This window comes from Trematomus bernacchii, unplaced genomic scaffold (assembly GCF_902827165.1).
Source record: "Trematomus bernacchii unplaced genomic scaffold, fTreBer1.1, whole genome shotgun sequence".
Taxonomy (NCBI): domain Eukaryota; kingdom Metazoa; phylum Chordata; class Actinopteri; order Perciformes; family Nototheniidae; genus Trematomus; species Trematomus bernacchii.
In genome coordinates, this window is record NW_022987689.1 from 11782814 (window position 1) to 11804019 (window position 21206).

At 39.7% G+C, this 21206-nt stretch overlaps 1 protein-coding gene across 1 annotated transcript; it reads right to left on the reverse strand.

The window, feature by feature from the left end:
- Positions 1–206: 206 nt before the first annotated feature.
- On the reverse strand, positions 207–18898 carry tgm1l1 (transglutaminase 1 like 1). Its single transcript, XM_034137347.1, has 14 exons — positions 18617–18898; positions 13272–13573; positions 13001–13192; positions 10005–10256; positions 7453–7571; positions 6857–6964; positions 6278–6455; positions 5553–5691; positions 3425–3617; positions 3160–3313; positions 2653–2937; positions 1707–1867; positions 1037–1173; positions 207–939 (listed from the first exon to the last, which is right to left on the reverse strand). The coding sequence occupies exons 2-14, from the start codon at positions 13570–13572 to the stop codon at positions 795–797; spliced, it is 2364 nt and encodes a 787-aa protein (XP_033993238.1). The 5' UTR covers position 13573; positions 18617–18898; the 3' UTR covers positions 207–794.
- Between the last annotated feature and the right edge of the window lie 2308 nt (positions 18899–21206).

Genomic DNA, 21206 nt, shown 5'->3' on the forward strand with positions numbered 1-21206 from the left:
GTTTAGAATTGTATAAAGCAGGAAAGGTGCGTCATCTGCCTCATGCAACACACCTTTTTTCCGAATACAAATAATGGTTGACTGTAGAGAAGTAGGCCTACAGGTAGCCACTTGCTTCCTCTTTGATTTCAGGATGACATAACTGCATGTATTCCCCTCTATCCAGTAAAGTCTTGTCTAATGTACATGGAAGAAGAAAAAGTCACTTTATGATTTCAGGTGGTTTTCTCCCTCAAGGTTTATTACTATCACAAGTACAATACAGAAAAGAACATTCCAGGTAGATATGGCAGATAAATACTGTAAAGTTATTAAAATACTTGCATTCACATTTTATTTTGAGTGCTCAAGTTAAACACTTGAAGCAGGTAAAGCTACTGTAAGGTGAATTAAGGCCACTGTGGTTAGATATGGTGCAATCTAATTCCTAGCTTAAGGGTTAAGGTTCTTCAAATAGAGAGTTGTAAAGGTGGAAATGTGTTGGTTTTTCAGCGTCGTGAATCCGCATCTGGTGATCATTTGCTGTGCATGCATTTAAAAACTGCTGCATACATCACCACAGTTGAGACACTTCAGAGCAAGGCAGAATAAGAATATTATAAGTTACAAAAACAATAATACTGATAATAATGCTACATTTTCTAATCGCCTATTCGTGGTTTCATATAAAAAAATGCTTCCGTAGTATAAAATTGTTTAAGATACAGGAACTTGGCACACTTTTCATATAACTAGAGGCTCTTAGTTCATATTTTATAAGGAAATAGTGATAGTAGAGGAAGATATTAAGCCTCTCAATTCTCGAGAACGACGATATCAGCCACTCCGTGCACTTGTGTGAGCTGTTTACAGTCGAGACACGCCACCAGCTTCCTGGGTCCGGGCTGGGTTGGGACGAAGTGCTCGGTCAGTGTCACTGTGGAGTGGCCGCCTACATCACTGAGAGGGGGGGGGGGGAAGAGGAGTGGGATATTAGTCTGGAGAAGTCAAGCTTGTTGGGAAATGTGAGGGTGAAGGAAGTGTCTTGTGTTCTTACCCCACAATCACTTCATGGCCCTTCTGCAGACCCAGGCCCTCCACTCTGAACACCACTCCCTTCAGGATACGTGGCAGGGGGTTGGTGAAGGTTATCTTGGCCGCCATCTCCTTGCCAACAATGGCGTCTCCCAAAGGCTGCAAGAGGGGAATTTAAAATGAGTCAGAGGGGTAGAATAAAACATGTTCCTTTTGTTCTAGTGAATTATCTAAAAGTAACTTTAGACATAAAAAGTACTTCACACATACATGTAAATATATCTAATATGTATATAGGACCCAAATATGTATATGTTCATTTTAATTCATTTCTTATTTTAAAGTTACTTATATGTATATAATTAAAAATGTTATCTTTGATTTTATCTTTAATTGTATTCATCTCTAATCTGTGTGAATCTGTGTTGTCCTGTTTTTCATTCTTGTGGGTGTTACCTTGCCAAAAATTCGTTATGACATCATAAAGTGGCCAAAATCTGATCAGCTCATTTTCAGACAGGTTTTTATATAAATGGATCAGGACAAAAAGAGAGCGAATCTTTTTTCCTGAAACTTTCAGAATCTCTTTACACAGAGGGGACACATGTTGATGTAGAAGAGACATGAAAAAGTGGATTTTGCATAATAGGTGACATTTAATTCAAAACATTTACAGTAAGTCTAAAACCTACCGTGATGTTGAGGTCAGGTGTACGGAGCCTAAAAGTGGTCTGGTTGGCTACCACCTGCTGGGTCTCACTGACTCTTCCAGACAGGGTCAGCATCAGAGCGGCCTGATCCACCAGCTGGTTCTGGTACTGTTGGTAGGGCAGCACCCAGTCAATGGTCTTTTCTGTGTGGAAAGGTAAGGAAAAGAGCCATGCTTCAGTATTTTACATTTTCACAATGCAAGTTATACTTTCTCTTTCATTTTAAGCTGATTGGCTTTGCACAAAGAATGGAAACAGGGGAAATAGCAAGCCTGCCTCTGGCCAAAGGTTAAGAAAAAGTTCCCCTCCTGACACCTTCAAAGCTCACTGATGAACTTGTTCCTTTGTTAAATCCATAGTCGCTTATTATTATAGCTCCCCTGGCCGTTCCTGTGCTTTCAACTGCATTAAAGCGAGACCACTGTAGTCACACTTTCTACATATACAAATGAAAAGTCATGAGCAATGCAAAATCCCTTAGCTCAATTCAATATTCTAAGCGTTTTTTCTCAGTGTATATAATGCTGTAACACACACTGAGCTGACTTTTTAAGTTGATATTGCAAAGGTAGCACACGTAAAAAAGCATCAACCACTCTCCTTTTGGCTGTGAATTTGTCTCCACCCACTCCTGAGAGAATAATCAACTGCTTTGTCTGCCTTCTGGCTGTCAAAAGGTACTGTGTACAGTAGTTTTTTAGAGTGTTTTTTGCAGAAAATAGCTGCCCGCTGCTGATGAGAGCAGTAACACTAAATCAAAACAGTTAAGTAGTGTGCCTACTAACCAAAACAATGACTCTAAACACTGAAGAGATGAGTAGATCTGCATAGTTAAATTATAAGATTGTGACTGAGCGACCTCTTTCATACATGTAGCCATTGTTAGTATAAGAATGTTGACTCCAGCAGCTTTGTGGGAGGGCCATACCTTCATTGGGAAGGAGCTCCACAGGTATCTGCTCCTTCCTAATGGTGCCCTTCAGCACACCGGTGTAGTACATGACGGCCACCTGGCTATGCAGAGTGGTGCGGCGAGGTTGCGAGCTCAGGTTCTTCACCATGATGCTCAGCTTGGCGTCAGCACCCATCCTGGGCCCTTCACCCTCCATCTTCACCTCCACTAACACATCCTCTGCAAGGGCCGTGGAGTAAGTATCTGGCTTGCTGCCAAAACGACTGGCAGTCTCCACAGCGATCCGTTCCTCTTCCGAACCTGGTACAGAGGGAGGAGAATGTGAGTGCATGTGATTTTGTCTGATGTTTTAGGATTTATTTGCAGTTATTACGAAACATAGCGCTTAAAGTTGAGCAAACAGATACATACACATTTTAATAATATGAGCAGGTAAAGAGATAAGAGGAATGTGATCTATGCAGCAGAGATAGTATTAAATCATTACATATTAGGATAGTTCAAGGCAGTTATCTCCAGTACCTTCTTGATATTTATACAGGTGTGTGATGTCTGCCCGTTCATCAGAGCCAACTGCTTTAGTACTGATGTGGTGGCCAACAGCTTTCTTCTCGCAGTGGATCTGCGTGAAACCGGCGTCCGGGTTTCTTTGCCAGAAGATCTTATCACTGTTGACCTGATAGACAAGTACATGAGACGTTAATACTGATGATGGAGTTCAACCAAGGTATTGCATCAACATGAATCTAGAATCAACTTTGGGCACTTGCCAATCTCTAGCACTCACCTCAGCGAAGACAAATGGCGTGTCATGTTTGAGGTAGACCTGGCCAGATCGGATGGCGTGATGGGAGGCTGGCCCGCAGCGGAAGGTGCCCTGGCTCGTCTCCTGGGGGGTCGAGTCAACAGCCTGCCAGCCTCCATGACCGGGGGGCAGGTCTTGTCTCGCCATCCAGCAGTCATTCCATACATGAAAGTTCCTAGATGGTTAAAAAATTATGTTTATTTGAGGTCCCGGATTAAGTTATTCTTGGATAAAACCAGGCTAGGCTAAAAGTTAATGCAGGATTTAATATGTTTTACGAGACATTTTTTTTTAAACGTCAAACACGTCATATTATGTCACATAGGGGAGCAACTTTCTCTGACTTCTTCTCTGCCCAATCAACCCAGTCTCACAGAATTTCGTGTTATAGTCACGAAATTAATTTAATCTATTGATTCGTGTTCACCAACACGATTTTCGAATTTTTTTCGTGTCACACAGAACGATTTTAAAAGCAATGTATTTCTATTGGTAGTGTGTTTCGTGCCTGCACCACGTCTTTTGGTCCGGTCGGGTCTTGGAAGACCGGAAGCTGTGTGGTTCATAAAAACATGTTCTTACTCAATATCTTACCCTAAGCCTAACCCTATCCCTTTTATTTTAAATTGTATGATGTCGGAGTTTTTTTGCCGTCCGCGAGGAAAATAAATGGGGCTCAGAGCCTCAGAATACTGACATCTGTATTTCTTGTCATCTTTTTTTCCTTCTAATTTGTTATTATTTGGTGCAGGCACGAAACATACTACCAATAGAAATACATTGCTTTTAAATCGTTCTGTGTCAGGATACTGAAATCTGTATTTTCTTTTATCTGTTTTTCCTTCTAATTTGTTATTATTTACATTGCTTTTAAAATCGTTCTGTGTGAGACGAAAAAAATGGCGAAATCGTGTTGGTAAACACGAATCAATAGATTAATTTTGTGACTATAACACGAAATGCCGTGAGACTGTGTTGGCCCAATTCGCTGCTCTCTCTCTCCCCTCCGGTACACAGCACCGTAAGACGTAGTGTGGAGTTGCATTAGGTAACGCGAGATACGGCTGATACTTGCGCATTAGTTTCTGTTATGGATCAGTATCAACAGTCCTGTCAGTAACGTTACTATATTATCAATACTACTTTAGTTATAGCCTGATATATGATAGCTAACTTTACAATGTTGTGATGTGACCGACGTTAGCTAACATTAACTGGAGCTAACGCCGGTCACTCACCAAGACAGCTGCCCAGTTCTCCACTGGTTCTCCTCACACCACAGCACCATTTCTCTCAGATGGCCGTTATTTCTTCTAATCCTTGGCTGCTCCTGGTCTCTTGGACGCCTAGCAGGCTCATAATTATAAGGTTGTGGTCCATTATATGCATACGAATATAGATTTTCAACCTCTTCTGTGTCAAAACTAGCATTGTGAACCATGTTCATTCATACGTGAGACCGGCCGCTCTCCCTGATGTGAAGTCACACGCGGGTGGTCTTTTTTTATGCGGAAGTAAAAATGTCTTACAAAAACGACGCCAGATGTCACTGTAGTGTATATTTCTGTATATATATTTTTTAATCTAGTGTATACATCATTTTCCTACACATTTATTCACTGGGGTCTCTAACCTGCAAGTTGCTCTTTAAAGTCAGATTTGGGTTACTATAGTTTTACAGAATCGAACGTGTGCAGGTTGGGCAAAAATAGAATCAGATTTCATTATTGATACAATGGTGTAAAAAGATAGAACGATAGTAAGGAATTAGTATGGATCCTATATTTTACAAGAATTATTGATCAAAATGAAGACGGCTAACACTAGCTACATTTAGCTACAGTATATTGCAAAAGTTCATTGTGAACTTTAGCTATGGGGAAACAACAGATGGCACAAATATTTCTAGAGTTATTTTAAAAACAGTACTACCACATAGCAGATAGATACCAGATTAGCATCCGAGTTGTAAATAATTGAACAAGCTTTACGTCTCTGAGGTTTCAAATTATAACGGACTGCTTTTGAAGGACATCTAAATATAAGGCGCATTCCTAAGGTTTGGATTTAGCAGCAGGGTGCCCTGGCCTGGTAAAGTTACACATCTTACCACACAGAGTCACTATTGAGGTAGTCGATTGGCTCCATATCCTCATCTAAATACACATCTGTGGTGAGGGATACATCAGTGTCATGAGCAGACTGGAAGTTGGTCACGCTGCGGGCGGGTATGCCAAGACACCGAAGAACTGGCAACAAAGACAGACAGAGAAAGATTTGTTAGAACTCAATTCAGAAGTTTGTTAATAATTGTATGTTGTTGTTTGTTGGCAGATGCTAAAACTTAAGCATTATGACTTTTCTACCATGATGACGCTTGCATGGGGGCATGGAACTTGTTTAATGATGGCTGACTGAAAGCAACACATGTGGGTCTATTGGGGACAAAAGTGGTAGGTATGATAGGAATGCCTATTCGAAGTATTTATATGAGTGTGTACATGAGCTATGGCTTGCTATCAGGTGCTAAGGTCAGCTAGCTACCATGTGAGGGCTCCTGCATGCATGTACAATGAATGAAGTGTTCTGTTACAGAGCAGTGAGAGCTAATGAAAAGGGCCTGATAGACAGGGAGTCCCTCATCATGACTGTTTATCAAATTTACGTGAACACTGGGAACTTTATGGCCTGCACACAAACAACACATAGAGGAGTCTCTTGTCACACCTCTGTCAGAAAGTATAGCTTTTCACTCGACGAGCTCAACCTGTCTCCATAAACACACAATGTTCCTTCACACTGCATCACATGCTCTGTAATTCTTGATATACTAACCCGTTGTAGTGATCCCAGAGAAGACCCAACACTGTCCGTAAGACACGGGCGTTCCATTGGAGGAGTGGTACTTTCTCAGGATCTCCACGCTGCTGCTCCATGCAGAAGGAGAGACTCCATCAGAGTAATCCCCAGACCAGTTCCCCACCAGGACCCCAAAGTCATCCTGAGCATTTATCTAAAAAAAAAAAATAGGGACACTGTGAATTACAAATGAATCCTCTCATGTATACATTACAATGCTAATTATCCAAGCAGAACACAACCGTTGCTAGCTATGAGAACATTTGGGGTCATGTCCTCTTCATCGTTTCCTGAATATGTTTTTTTTAGTAATCTTTATGTTGGCTACAATGTATGATTGGAAACACATGGCAAACTGTTTTAATGAATATATGGAAATTCGACTACTTTTAGGCCAAAAATAAAGCATTTAGTATTGTCCCACCACGGCTTTGAAACAGCAATATTCACAGAGATACATTTAAAAGTTAACTAAATATATTCAAGGACTTGGACTCATGACCCCCATATTTCTAATATCCTGAGATAGTGGAATGTTGATAAATCAAAACTCACCATGGCAGATAGGACTCTAACCACATTGACAGCATCCCCTCGACCAGATGGAGGCATGTCACTCTTCTCCAGGATAAACATACATGCTTCCAGAACTCCCTCATGAAACTACAGCCAAAACAAACAAAAACACAGATCCTGAGCAACAGACAGCAGGTCACTCGAATGGGGATTCAATTATATTATTGGGGAACAAATTGAAGACGTGTCCTACTTTGAAACATTGATAGCAATAACTACACCAACTGAGAAATATTACACAACAAAGATAGGAGAAGAATTTGTGGTAGAAGAAACTTAAAGCATGTGCAACTGATAATAAATAAAGCCAAAACAATGTGCTGCTGGATATACTCACTAGTGGACCATATGTGTAGTAATCCGCACATAAAAATAGTCCCAAAATAACCCTGTTTATATCTTGTATTACATTTTAAATAAACAAAAATGGTTAGTATTTTTAAAGAATAAAACTATATATTTTGACCCTGTTTTAAAGATGTATATTTCCATTAGGATCGCCTAGGCAATGATATCATTTCCAAACCATAAGCATTCAGTAATTTCCAGTCCCATCTTGTCTTGATAGTCCGTACCTGCCCAAAGTTCCATGTGCGGGCCCCGATCTGTTTCTCTGTGCCATAGTAAATCCTCCCGATGTCATTCAGAACATACTCCTTTCTCTCCTCCTCATCATCCAGGAACACTGTGTCCTCTGGAAAGACATGATGACATTAGATTATAGTAATCCAGTGTAATAATACTGAGAATATATAATTTAATCCAGTTTATCCTATGCTTTAAACGGTTACGTTTGAAAACTAAAGTTGATCCTATTAAACCAGCTTCAACAGGAAATAAGAGGCACTTTAATGTTAAACTATAATTGTATTTAATTATTAGGCTCAATGTTAATATTTTTGCCTTCCTCTGTCTGTGAAAATGACCCACGATCCATGTTTTAATCACCTCTTCAGTGACTAAACCACTCAGGAATGTGATTCATTTTCACAAACTGTGTGAAAGGATACCCAAGGCCAGGAAATGATGAGGAAACACAATGACTCAATGGACCTTGCAGTGGGGCCCACGTTCATTTATGGGAAGCCGCCTGTTTTGAGTGACATCAGCCCTACAGACTCTGACATGCAGTGCATCTCTGACATAAACTTCACAAATCTGTGTCTTTGTTTTTCCTAATCTCTCACCCTTTAATGTTGCCACCGTGAGTGGGTTAGAGGAATTTGATGTAAGGAAAGAAAGGAAAAACACTGTTCAAGATGGACATGAGAAAAAATCAAGTGGAAGGAAGAGGTTTAACAAAGTCATGAGGGACGAATAAGAGAAAGAGGGGAAGTTGTGCTTGGGAGGGGAAGGGGGGAGGGCGTGAGTGGGGCGTGAAGCGTAACAGAGTGTCTTGAGATTTTACAGGAGAAAGTAGAGGCTGAGGCTGACAGCATCTGGCAGCGGTGATGATTGTGTTTTTCACTTCTTCCTGAATATTGGGAGTGCAATGTAGGGAGAAACAGACACACAAACGGGAGGATATGAAGAAGGAGGAAGACAGAAAACAGAACAGTGCAGTGAGGATCAGGCCAACAGATAGCAAGCAGAGAGCAGGACTGGGTGGGAAAGGCATTTAAAGTCAGGAAGTGCACCAGGAGGCAGTAAAAGCGAGGGCGAGGACAGGTTGTCTCCAGCTGCAGGATTACTGTGAGCTTGCCCCATGGCGATTTTGAATTTTATGAGCGTGAGGAAGTGATTGGTCTCGCGAAGAAGAGATTGAAAGAGAGAAGAAGAGATTGGGCTTTCGGGCTAAAAGCAGCAACAGTGTAATGAAGGACAGACCGTATATTTTAATTTTTTTATCAAATCCAGTTCCAACTCTTTTTATTTTTCTGTGTTGCAAATATATTTATTTTGGTCAAATATCCTGTGCGGATAGTTTGCAATGCTCAGCAAACTGAACTCAGCCAGATAAACAATGGACCTTATTTCCTAAGGCTTTATTAACTGAATAAGAGAATAATAAGTACGCATATTCTTTTAAAATAAGACTGACCTTTTTTGTTTTAAATACAAACAGAAAAACCAGTTAGCAACCCAAGGGTCCTTAAAAGTCGGTCAATGCTTAAGTGCCTTAAATATGCTTCCTCTCTATCAGCTAGCAGGGGGGACTCCACTTGTTACAAAAAGAAGTCAGATTGTATAGAAGTCTATGAGAAAATGACAATACTTATCACTTGATTTATTAACTCAGTTAGCATTTTCTTAATGAGTTTGTCCTCTCAATCATTAGTTTAAGTCTTCTGTAATACAGCATGGTGGTCATTTTTTTAATTGTGGTGTGATAAAGAACAGTTTTCTTTTGTGATTGGTTACTTTGTGATAAGGGTTCACCACAAGGGCGTAGTCCTGTTTGGGTGTTTCCTTCTTAAATCTTACTTACACTTTCACAGTGTGTTTTGATTGGTCATTTGTAACATTTTGTTTGCGTAAAATAGTCTTCAGCATTCCCCCACTCGTGTCACTTCTGCTTACTCATCAGTTTTGATTACAGTTTGTTTTTGCTTTTATCTATTTAAAAAAACCAATATTCATGATATTAAAGTGTTTAAAAGTGTTTGATTTATGCACAAACAAAGGTTAAATATCATGTCTTTATGTATAAACATTTCATAAGATGGTCTGTTTTCTTCCTACACACAATCTGTTTGGGTCCCATACTTAAGTCTGCTTGTGATTTAAGTGCTAGCATTCTTGAATCAAAGCCAGTGACCTTACATAATAGTTACACAGCTGTAGCTTTTTGATGGACAGCAACACGCTCATGGGTTGAGTTAGCTTTCCTCGCCCATGTGTTAAATTATATCAGGTCTCCTCTCACAGCTTAAAACTGTGCCAGCACCTGCTATCAGAATGTTAAGGCTATTCATAATGCAGCAGCTATGTTCTGGGAGAACTGGTAGTTGGGCTGTATTAGACAGTTCGCCTGCAAGAAAAATATTGACTTTTTCAATATAACAGTCAAGCCAGATATAAATTGATACAATACTTTTTATGTAATTCTGTCTGTCTTTCCTTCCTTGCTGCCCTCAATTTGTGTTTCACCCTCAGCCATGTGTGCACCCACCACTGCCAATCTTACCTTCACACCAAGGGTTGAAGAGCATGACGATGTTCTTGTCGGAGTTGTAAGTATTTGCCGCCTCGCCTTTCGAAGTGCTGGTTGTCACTGTGAGCCCATACAGGCCAATCACAGCCCTGGCTGGAGAGTTGACAGACAGCTTGATCTTGTTGCCGTTCTGTTCTACAATCTTGGCCTCCCAGCGTTCATCCTCCAGGTGATCCACCAGTGGGATGATGACATGGGTGCGTTTGGACACCAGGGGCAGGGGACCTAAAGCACACAGGTATTATTTGAGTCATGTTGTACCAGTATTCCAAAGAGTAAGAAATAAAAGGAAAACTTTTTCATGAACAAAAGGCCAATGTGTTACAATACTTTTGTGCTACTATTTTATAAAGTTCTGTACCATATACAATAGTCTACCCAATGTAAATTGGAAACATTTTGGGGAAATACAAATGTAATTGTTCGATTGACTTTACTGTAGAGCCAGGCTAGCTGTTTCCCCGTAGTCTTATAGGCTAAACTAATCTAACGGTTTTAACATTGGTTCAGATGTAAAAGATAAATGCAGCATAAATCTTCACATCTAACTCTTGGCTAGAAACCAAAATGAATATAAACCCAAAAATGAGGAGATTAAAGTTAACTACAAGCAACTGATTTGCTATGAACCACTAGAGCAGGGGTGTCAAACTCAAGGCCCGGGGGCCAAATCCGGCCCGCAATTTCATTTTATGTGGCCCGCAAGAGCTTGGAAAGAATATAATAAGTTTATTATCGGTTACATGTGGCTTTACAGAAGCACGTTGCCCATAAACTACATGTCCCACAATGCACCTCATTTTGTGACATGTGCAGTGAAAATACTTGCAATTATTTGCCCCAGACTTCTGCTTTCAGTCATAGTTCATTATGAAGTTATCCCCCTATCCCATTCCTGTATTGTAAATGTTATTATGTTATTGTAAATGCATGTAAATTAAAGGACTTGCAGGGCAGAAGAACACAGCTTCTGGTCAATTGTTCACAAGGTGTAAACAACTTTTTGTTGTTGTGCAGCTAGACTATGTGCTTTTCAATGCTTCCAATGTTCAGTTATCCTTGAAATGTTTTATGTAAATAAGGTTATAGAGCAGAAGTGGCCTTGGAAGGCTTTCATTGCCACATATAGCTGGGAAAGTAGTAAACTTGATTATTCACGTCACAGTGAGTTAGTCTGTTAGTCGTTAGTCTGTTGCCACAGTGGATGACGCACTGGTTTCTCTGAGTAAACAACATTTCTGACACTGCACATACACACACATCTCTGCACAAAGCCAAGAACATCTGTGAGTGTTTTATTAGCTTGGATTTTCCTTTTTACATGGTTTGTTGCTTGGCTAACAAACTGCGAAAACAATTTTGTGCAAACTTTCTCTTGAAGACAATGTTTATCTAAAGTCAATTCTAACCCATGAGCAGTATTAAGACTTATTGGTTGCTTTCCTGTGCGCTATTTGCTTCGTGTCACCCTGCTGGGCTTTAGTTGCCATTTGCCCAAGCGAGTATAGTTTATCAAGAAACCATTGTTCTCTTGCCCACTTCAGCCAGGACTTCCTGGGGACTTGTACAAAAGGAAATCAATGAAAAACACTCTGATTTCGACCAGATTGACCTCACCTTTGTGGAAAATTGACTCTGTATCGTTATGGACCATCCAAGTTGAACAAAATAACAGCTTAGGGTGAAACTACAATACAAAGCCCAGCTTTTAGTGCTGCACTTTAAACCTTTTTGCGACGAATGGCACTGTGAAAGCAAAGGTAATCGTAGCCTGTCGAATGTGAATGGCTCAAATAGCTATGAGCGCCAACACTGCTATGTGATTATCTAAGCAGCAGTGACGGAAAATCGTCTCTCTGTGTTGATGTAAGGGCCATTTATTCCCAAGTGTGCAGTGGATGGTTGTTGTATGAGGCCTGTAAATATCAGAGCGAGGTGTCCGGTGTCCAGCAGACTTGAAGCTGTAAACACTGTGGGGTGGTGGGTGGAATCCAAAACTTGTGGTGCAGCTATGTTTGAACTGCTGCTCGATTTAAATGTGATATATGCTTGGAATTTTGAACAGAGTTCCCATGCTTTGTTTTGAGTCAGCTTCTGGGTTTCACACGGGCTTACAGCAACAACTAGTTAATGGAGAGTCCCACATTTATATTATGGAAAGTAGCAATATAAGGAAGAGGATTAAAGACACATGTGAAATATTTGTTTGAGTTTGGTTAACGTTGTAATTTGATTGATTTTCTGAGTTTGTCGTCAGAATATATTTATAATAAATATATTTCTGAATTTGAATTCTTCAGTGGACTTCAAACTCAGAGTGTTGACTATAATCTCAGAATATAAAAAAATGATTATGAAAATGTATTAATTTAATAAAACTCACTAAATATGAGAATATTATTCTCATAAAAAATATAATTTCTGGCTTTTCAAGTTAATGTATGTACTCTACTATCTACATGCCCCTGAATTCTGCTGAGAGAAACCCTGTGGTTGGGAATTACTGTAGATGACTAACACACTTGGGGTTTGAATGTGAAAAAGTAGGCATTTACTAGACTGGGTGGGTCAAACAAAACCATGTGAATTGCTTTATGGGAACTGCGGGAAGCAGTTTTTGGAGCTTGGTCCATTCTATCAACTTAAAGTATGGGTATATTTGCCTTTGCTGCTACCTTTTTTTCTCTCTTTTAAAAAAAAAGAAACTCCCTTGTGAATCCCCCAAAGAAATAAAAGTGGCCCTTGAGGTTTTTAGAATATATTGTCCTAGTTATGTTCTAATGCTTTGCTTTCCTTTCACCCCAAATTGCTCCTGTGGGGATTGCCCACAGTATTGAGTATGTAAGTCGCTTTGGATAAAAGCGTATAATAAGTAACATGTAATGTAATGACCTTTCTTTACCATATTAATCTGAGATTCTTTTAAGGTATACGGACATGCGTACAGATACTGTCAATCTGTTCCATACCTGTTTTCAGGTCCAGGTGCAGCTTGTCATTGTCAGCACTGAAGGGCCTGTTGAGCTCCATCTCTATCTGGAAGGTCTGTCCTCTGCGGATGATCATATCGTCCCCCTGAAACAGCTCAGTGTGATGCTCCTTTCTGTTCTGATCCGTCTTGGAGCTCAGCAGGTCCACAGAACACACTGACAACTTCATTTCTGAGAGAGGAGAGTCAAAATGTAAGTATGTGTCTGCATGAGTATTGACTTGTAGGGGTGATATTAGTGACATTATTACCTTCCATTTCCTTAGCCTCTCCATTCTCAACCGTCAGCTTTGCAGGCTCAGGGGTAGGGGTCGGGGTCGGGGTCGGGGCTGGGGGTTTGACAAATTCCACCTTATCTGTAACATCATAGGTGTTGCTCTGGGGCTTACAGCAGCATGGACACATCTTCTTGAACCAGCGGCGACAGCCTCCCTCTTCCAGTTTCTTCTCCCCATCTTTATGAATGGTCAGCTCCACCCTGGTTGGTGGGGCTACTCCAGGGAAACGCCCCACCTCTGACGTGCCTCTTACTGCCAACCGCTCACCTGGCATTCTAGGAGACATTTTTGGAAAATTAATTAAGTTCAGGAATGACAATGCAGATACTAGTTATAACTCATAACAGATAACGTGACAACATCATCCTGCTTTAAAGTGATGGGCGTTAACACAATAATGGGTATCTATCAGAATAGCTACCACCTTAACCATTCCTTAATCATCTTGTGATCCGTTAACTTGTGGACCTATTTAGTAGGCTTAGGAACCATTGCACAAGTGTTATCTATCAATGCAAATCGTTTTAGAATTATTCCTCAGGTTTGAAACATTTTGCTGTGAACAGTTTTTATTGGAACCTTTCTCCACAAAAGGAAAACTCATCTTAAGAATACTGCTGACTGCACTGTGTTTTTTCCAGAGTTATGCCTACATTGTTCCTGCAAACAGAACAATGTTGAAACTCTGAACAATTTCATTTAATGATGAGGGCCAAAAACATAATTTCTCTTCATCTCTATTGGGGTGAGTGGATACAATCTCAGAGAGGGAAAAAATAACCAAACCTATCTGCAAAAAAGATAACGTGAGATAATGTTGAAGGCCATAAGCTCAACACCATAGCACCAAAGTCAAAAACACTAATGTTCACACTGTAGAGGTCATTGGCAGTGTGCTACAATATGTTCAATTTTGCCAAGATTTTGCATTCATAACAACCTGATTAACAGAAAATGTTTCCAGTTCCACTTCTCCCTTTTCTTATATCTCCTCATCATCAAACAGCAAATGTACTATTTCTTTCACTTTTCCCCACAATTACAACATTCCAGAATTGCACTCTGCCCAGTCGCCAGGCTTTCTCAAATCATTCTGGGGAATTCAGCCTTTCGTCCTTGTCGGCTACACTCCCTGAGCAATCTAACATACCTCCTACTAGCAGCTGGATTCCATTTGTCTCACCCCAGCTGTTGTGGAATGATGTAATTTGTGTGTGTGTGTCTCTGTGCGTGCACATAGACTGCAGATGTAGGTGTCCAGTACTGTAGATCATATGAACATTTATCACACTGTCACATCCCCTCCCTCATACAGTTCTCTAATAATCACAAAGGAATTAGATCATTTGTCACATTGAAAATAAGCCTGTTCTTTCTGCTCATCCTCAGATTTTAAAATGATGTTCACGTACAGCAAATGTCAACATTATGAAATGTCAACATTATGAAAGTGAAAACATAAAGTGTTTACTATGGACGGAGGGGGAGGAGAACTTTCCGTCCGTTCCTTTTTCTCACCATCTGTAACTTGTTATCATAAAATCCACACAGGGCTATGTCGCTGCACACAAATATAAAACAGTATGAGGCATACCAAAACATATAAGCACTATAGGAGTTTCTTGGGTTCTAGTAAAACACTCGTAAAATGTAATGAGCTGTGGTATAATTAGACTAATTGCATTGTTTTTAACTAAACATGTACATGTATAGGAGGAGATGTTCGGTTTATAGGCCCTCCCCACATTTGTACCATATGCTGTTCCTGTCAATTCTTCCATGACGGTAAGACACCCACCCTATAGGGTTTACAATAATAATGGTGGCCATCTAGCCCTTTAAAATTGTAAGTTATTTAAAAAAAACAGTTTGTCTGTTTAGGACAGAGAGTGAATACACATACTATACAGAGATGCTGTATGAGAAACCAATGTGAGTTTGGAACATTGAACAATGTAAATCTATTCTAGTAGACCTCAACAATGGAATTATGATCAGTAGAAATGGCCATCACATGGGACCTTTAAAGCAAGACTTTTATACAGACAAGCATCGGTTAGAGTAATTTATAAAGCATGGTAACATTTATTTATCGATTTCTTGTTAACTATTTGCATTGGACAGCCGTATCAGACAGGCTAAGCACACTGGATTTGTAAAAAATGCAGTGATAGTGAAGTTATGTGGTGCAGTTCAAAAGGGCAAACAGCTGAGGGAGTGGTGTTAGGGAGGGGCACCTCACAGTATCAGCCCCTCAAAATCCATGTGAGAGTGTCTTTGTGTGTGCACCATCTGTGTGTCTGCTAAATATTAAGGTTTGCTTCAGTTTTTTCAGCTCCTGGACTTCCTAAGTTCATCTGCTGGTCAGATAACATTCCCCTCCCTTTAACTGCTTCCAGATCCTCTAAATATTTGGCCAAAAACATTAATAATCATTGTGATAGTCACAATGGATGGAGTCAGCTGTTTGTATTGCAACACGATCTCCACCCAAAACTAAAGTCACGCTCACTGACCCATTCAGTGCTGCCTTTTCTACATCTCTAATATTAGTTTAAAAAAAGGGAACCAACATGTTCATTAAATGAAGTAAGAATATGACAGCACTCTAAACATTTTAGTTAGAAAGCAATTCATGTAAGTTCATTAAGAACAATTGCATACCTTTTTCTGCAGACAAGGGCTGACTTAATATGTGCGCTGATATTATTTCCAGGTGGTTTTGTTGGTAATTGGTGTTTTCTCAGGCTTTAATAAGCCAAGATGTCTCACTACTGCAACTTAGGAGGACTAGCATTGCCTAATTAAAGTCATCCACTCAACCATCTAATATTTGTTTTTTTTACGGCAACCAACATGTTCATTTAAATGAAGTGAACAAATACAAAAATTACATTATTCACACACCTGACAATGGCTTACCAAATATTTGCCATGATATAATGCAAGATATGATTGTAATTGGGCAAAAAATACTGGAAATATTACCAAATGTAACACCTAAATAACAATGTTCAGGCTGTTTTGTTTGTGTCTTAACATGCTTTAAAAAGCAAAGTTATCTCACTACTGCGCCTTAGGTGGCTTGAAATTCACCGATTAGAGTCATCCACTCAGACCTCTAATACAGTATACATTTTTTAAGAAACCTACATGTACATTGAAATTAGGTTAAAAGCATGATAAGATTCAACACATTTTGGTTTTAGAGCAATTCATTTAAGTTCATCAAAAACAATGGAGCTTCCATGCCTTTACCTGCACACTCAGACAATAGCTGACTAAATGTGCGCAGATAAAAATGCAAGATACAATTATAATAGGGCAAATAAAACTGGAAAACGTTTCAGATTTACCAACTAAAAAAGCCTTTTTCTGTTGTCAATACGTGTCTTCACAGGCTTTAATAAGCCAAGTTATCTCACTAATGCACCTTAGGTGGCCTAACATTGCCCAATTAGAGTCATCCACTCAACCCTCTTAAACCATGCAAATCCATTGCACAGCCTAATTTTTGGCTGCTCTTCACTCACTCTTTAATGCACTAATTTAAATGGTTTTGTAACACAGCCAAGCTTGAAAACAACAGTTAGTTCTTCATCTTTTCTCCCCTGCCTATTGTGTATCACTTCTCCCATTATGCTGTGGCCTCTCCCTCTGGAGCTTTGCACTGACTCTTCAGTCAGTTTGTGTTGGCATGCCGGCACCTCTGGTATGCCCACTGGGCCCCGAGATAAGCTTTTTAAATTCAAGTCACTGTTTCCAATCAACAACACCAGCTTTAAATGACTGCCCCTGTTTGTCTGGTGATTTTGCTCCCCAATGGTGTAAAATTAATGAATTGACTTTAGATAGAAATGTCACAACACACATCACATGCATAACAAATACATCAATATGCGCAGTGCACATCCTTCATAGAGAAGAAAAGGGAATCAGCTACAGTGAAGGCATGAAATACTACAACTAATTGATGTGTTCAATGAAAAATGCTTTAAAGGTCCCATGTCATGCTTTTCCGGTTATTACCCGTCCCCTTGTGTGTTATGAAGGTTTTTCCTTCCAGGAGCTCCAACAAGCCGTTTAGGACAGAGAGTGAATACACATACTTTTGTTAGAAGTATTCGTTGTTCTCGCGCCCAGGAGAGAAGCTTAGAATGAAGAGACTAATGGAGTCTCCGGAAAGGTTCAAATTGGTTGAGTTTAATTAAATGGCACGATGATACAACAAGCAGAGGGTAAGAGGAGAGCAGCTGTTGCCTCGCCGGGGTGAAGGGGTGAAGTCTCGTGGTGAAGAAGAAGAAGTCCTGTCCAGAGCTCCCTCACCTCTCTCTATATCTCAGTGGTGACCCCTCCTCATCAATGGTGGGCGGTGACGTAGGGAGGGAACTTCCCTCCTCTTTCTCATTGTCTTAGTTTCTCTGATTAGGTCATCTCTCTGAGAGTGAATCTTAAATGTATGTGTGATCAACAGACGCTTTTTTAGGGGGTGAGGTTTTGCATACTGTGTCTGTGTATATCTCACTGTCTTGTAGGGTGAGATGGTTTTGCATACAGTGACAGAGGGGGTATCAGCTGCTACGACAAAGCTTACTGTGCGTTTAACCTAAATTACGTCATTGAATATTGATTTTAATTTCTAACAATCCCTCCTTTCACACCTTTTAAGGTGTGAACACAATACTGAAATCAATGAGTTCTTCATAAGACAGCTTTTAAACTGACGGTATGTTTTAGACTAAATTATGCTATAAAACATTGATTTTAATTTCTAACACTTTACAGAGATGCTGTATGAGAAACCAATGTGAGTTTGGAAAATTGCACAATATAAATCTATTCTAGTATACCTCAACAATGGAATTATGATCAGTAGAAATGGCCATGACATGGGACCTTTAAAAACAACTTATTAGAGATATAAAGGGAAGACTTTTTCTTACTGATGGAAACCAATCAGGGGAACTCGTGTTTTTGTTCAACTAAAGAGCAAGACCATGAGAAAAATGAAGGATGACAAAGTTCAATAAAGACACATTTACCTTATGGAGTAAGACCAGCTTTTAAATTGCTAACATACATGGCTTATCATCATAGACCTATTATAAGCCTATAATACGTTGTATTATGGTCTGTTCTTTAAGTTTATATGCTAGATGTGTATGTCTTTCCTTTAGGGATCTTAGCCTCTAATCTTCAACTGAAGGGAAACTTTCCCCTCTCTGAAAGAAGAAACCGTTAGGTCATGCGCGCACTGCTACAAGTCACTTCACATAACATCACAGAAATAACGGTTAGAGTATGACTCCAAATCTTACTTTATCTCCGTGTATTCCTCTTTGGATCAGCGATGGGACGTCAGGTTCGTTCGTATGTCTCAGCGTCAAAGTTTTGGAAAGTTGTTTGTTTCCTCTACTCGCGCCGCTCTTGAATCTGAATATTTATATGGCCGTCATGGAATGTGCTTTAAGCAGACACACCCCTCTCTTCCTCACACCCAAGCCCACCCCATCCTGTATTTGCTGAAGTTTCCCTATCCCACCACGAGGTCCAGTTGCGTCGACAGGGATATTGGTTCGCTGCGTAAGTGGGCAGCACTGCCCACGTAGAATAGAATACATGATGAGTAACACACACACACACACACACACACACACACACACACACACACACACACACACACACACACACACACACACACACACACATGAGGAGAGGTAAACTGAAGGAGGGTAGTGTGTTGCGTAATATTCAGCCTTATTTTTCCAATACAGGAAGGGAGTGGAGGCCGTCAGAGGATTGCAAGGGGATAGGCATTTATTGTTAGCTTGAATGTGTTGTGAGTCAAAATGTAATCATTATACAAAGATTTGGTACACAAAGCATACCCTGCACATCTCGAAGTAGCCTACTCGAGCATTTCAGTTGTATGCTACTTTAGAATTGTTGTACTATAGTTTAAGTTGTATAATATTTTGAAGTCAAACATTGCACTTTTTACTACAAATATTTGATAACTTGAGTTACTTATTACTATTCGGGTTTTATATTAGTATTTTGTGATTTATTGTGACGTGTCTCCATGCTTTCACAGTAAATTTCTCTGAGTAAAATTGACTCAAATTGAAGAAAATTTTACTCTAAAAATATAACATTTGGTCCCAACCTATATAGAGTAAAATGTACTCTTTGTTCAGAGTTGTATTTTTAGAGTTCATTTTACTCTATTATGTGCTTAGATTTGCCTCTGCTTAATGGTTATTTACTCTATGTAGTGTATATTAAAAACAACTCTACTGCCATTTTACTCATAATAGGAGGTAATTTTACTCCCAATCGAACGTAATTTCACTCAGAATAGAATAAATGAACCATAATGATCTTTACAATAAAAAAGGTCAATAAACCAAAGTGCTTAAGGAACATGAGTGGGCGTGTGTGAAGCAGACCATTGAGCGGCCCGACCAAGCAAGGAGGCAGAGGCAGAGGCAGAGAGTTCAAATACAACCCGGTGTGGGCATTTATTCCTCTTTGTGGTACAGGATACACAGCCTCAATATGACTGTCTCACGTGAACACAGTCACCAGCCACCAGGACCTCACACACACACACTAACAGGAAAACAGAACCTAAATACACACAGGACTAATCAAACCAACAAGACACAGGTGAGGAGGGAGGAGAAAACACAGGGCACCAGGTGAACGCAATCACCAGCAACAGACAAGACAGGAGGGTGAACACTTTTCAAACTAAAACAGGAAACAGAGACAGACAAACTAAAACATAGACAGATTGTGACAAATATATGCATAAATGACATATAATCACATGCTTCCTGTGCAATGTTTTAGCGTGGAACAAATGAATATACTTCGCCAATAATGAAGCTATATAATCCGTAACGGAGACCGAGATCAATGGCCCCAGAGATCACCTCCGTTACAGTGTGGTCATGGTTTAACTCCAATAGAATTGACTCTGCATTTTTGATCGCACTCTAGAAGCTATGAGTAATAAATACACTCCAAAATGATTAAATATCACTATTTCAGAGCAAAATAGTAATTACTCTGGAAAAAATACTCACCAATATTTCCTGTGTTAATGTTCAAAAAGGTATTTATTTTTCTCATCCTGCCTGTGCTGCAGCATCTCTTTTCACCCTCTGTCTGAAACCAGAGCCCAGTCTGTTGTGATTGTTTAGCTGGATGGTTCTGTTGTGATTGGTCAACCGCTTAGAGATGTCCCGCCTCTTAGCATATTACGTTGAATGTGTTGGCGCGCTAGCCAATAGAAGTGCAAGTGCTACATAATGATGTCACTTTGTTGCAGAAGTAAACAAAAAGAGTGCAATGGAAGTGTTTCAGGCGAGTGTGTGCGAGAGAAACTCCTTCTTGAGGGAACTTTGGGATTTGATGCTTTGCAGACCATTTACATGCACTAAAAAACTTTAACACACTACAGGGAAAACCCCAAAAAGCATAATGGGACCCCTTTAACCATATTCAACACTATAAAATCATTTGTAATTCATTAATAAAATATATAAATCTGAAATATTGACCAATATGTACTTTTATTTCTGGTACTTTGGGTATATTTTGATTACAATATGTTTGTACTTTTAAGAACTTTTCTTAAATTCTCTGTTACAGAGTATTTCTTTACTCTTGTATTGTTAGAACTGAGAACTTCATAAAACATTGCAAAGTAGCTGCATATCTGTACATTTCTACCTGTAAAGATTGGAAAGTTGTAATATAATTGCCATATAATATAACTTTTTGTAAATTCCAACAATACATTATTTAACCACAAAAAATAAACTGAAACCACAGTTTGAATCATGTGGATGATTTGTGGATGAACCCCCTTTTTAGGAAGTCCCCGGTCAATGTTCTTGT

Excerpts from the sequence above, each read along its gene's own strand:
- tgm1l1 (XM_034137347.1), bottom strand. The coding sequence starts at position 13,572 with ATGCCAGGTGAGCGGTTGGCAGTAAGAGGCACGTCAGAGGTGGGGCGT. Across the intron at positions 5,692-6,277 it reads CTCTGGGATCACTACAACGG|TTCTTCGGTGTCTTGGCATA; the intron begins GTTAGTATATCA and ends CTTTGTTGCCAG. Across the intron at positions 1,174-1,706 it reads CACCTGACCTCAACATCACG|CCTTTGGGAGACGCCATTGT; the intron begins GTAGGTTTTAGA and ends CCCCTCTTGCAG.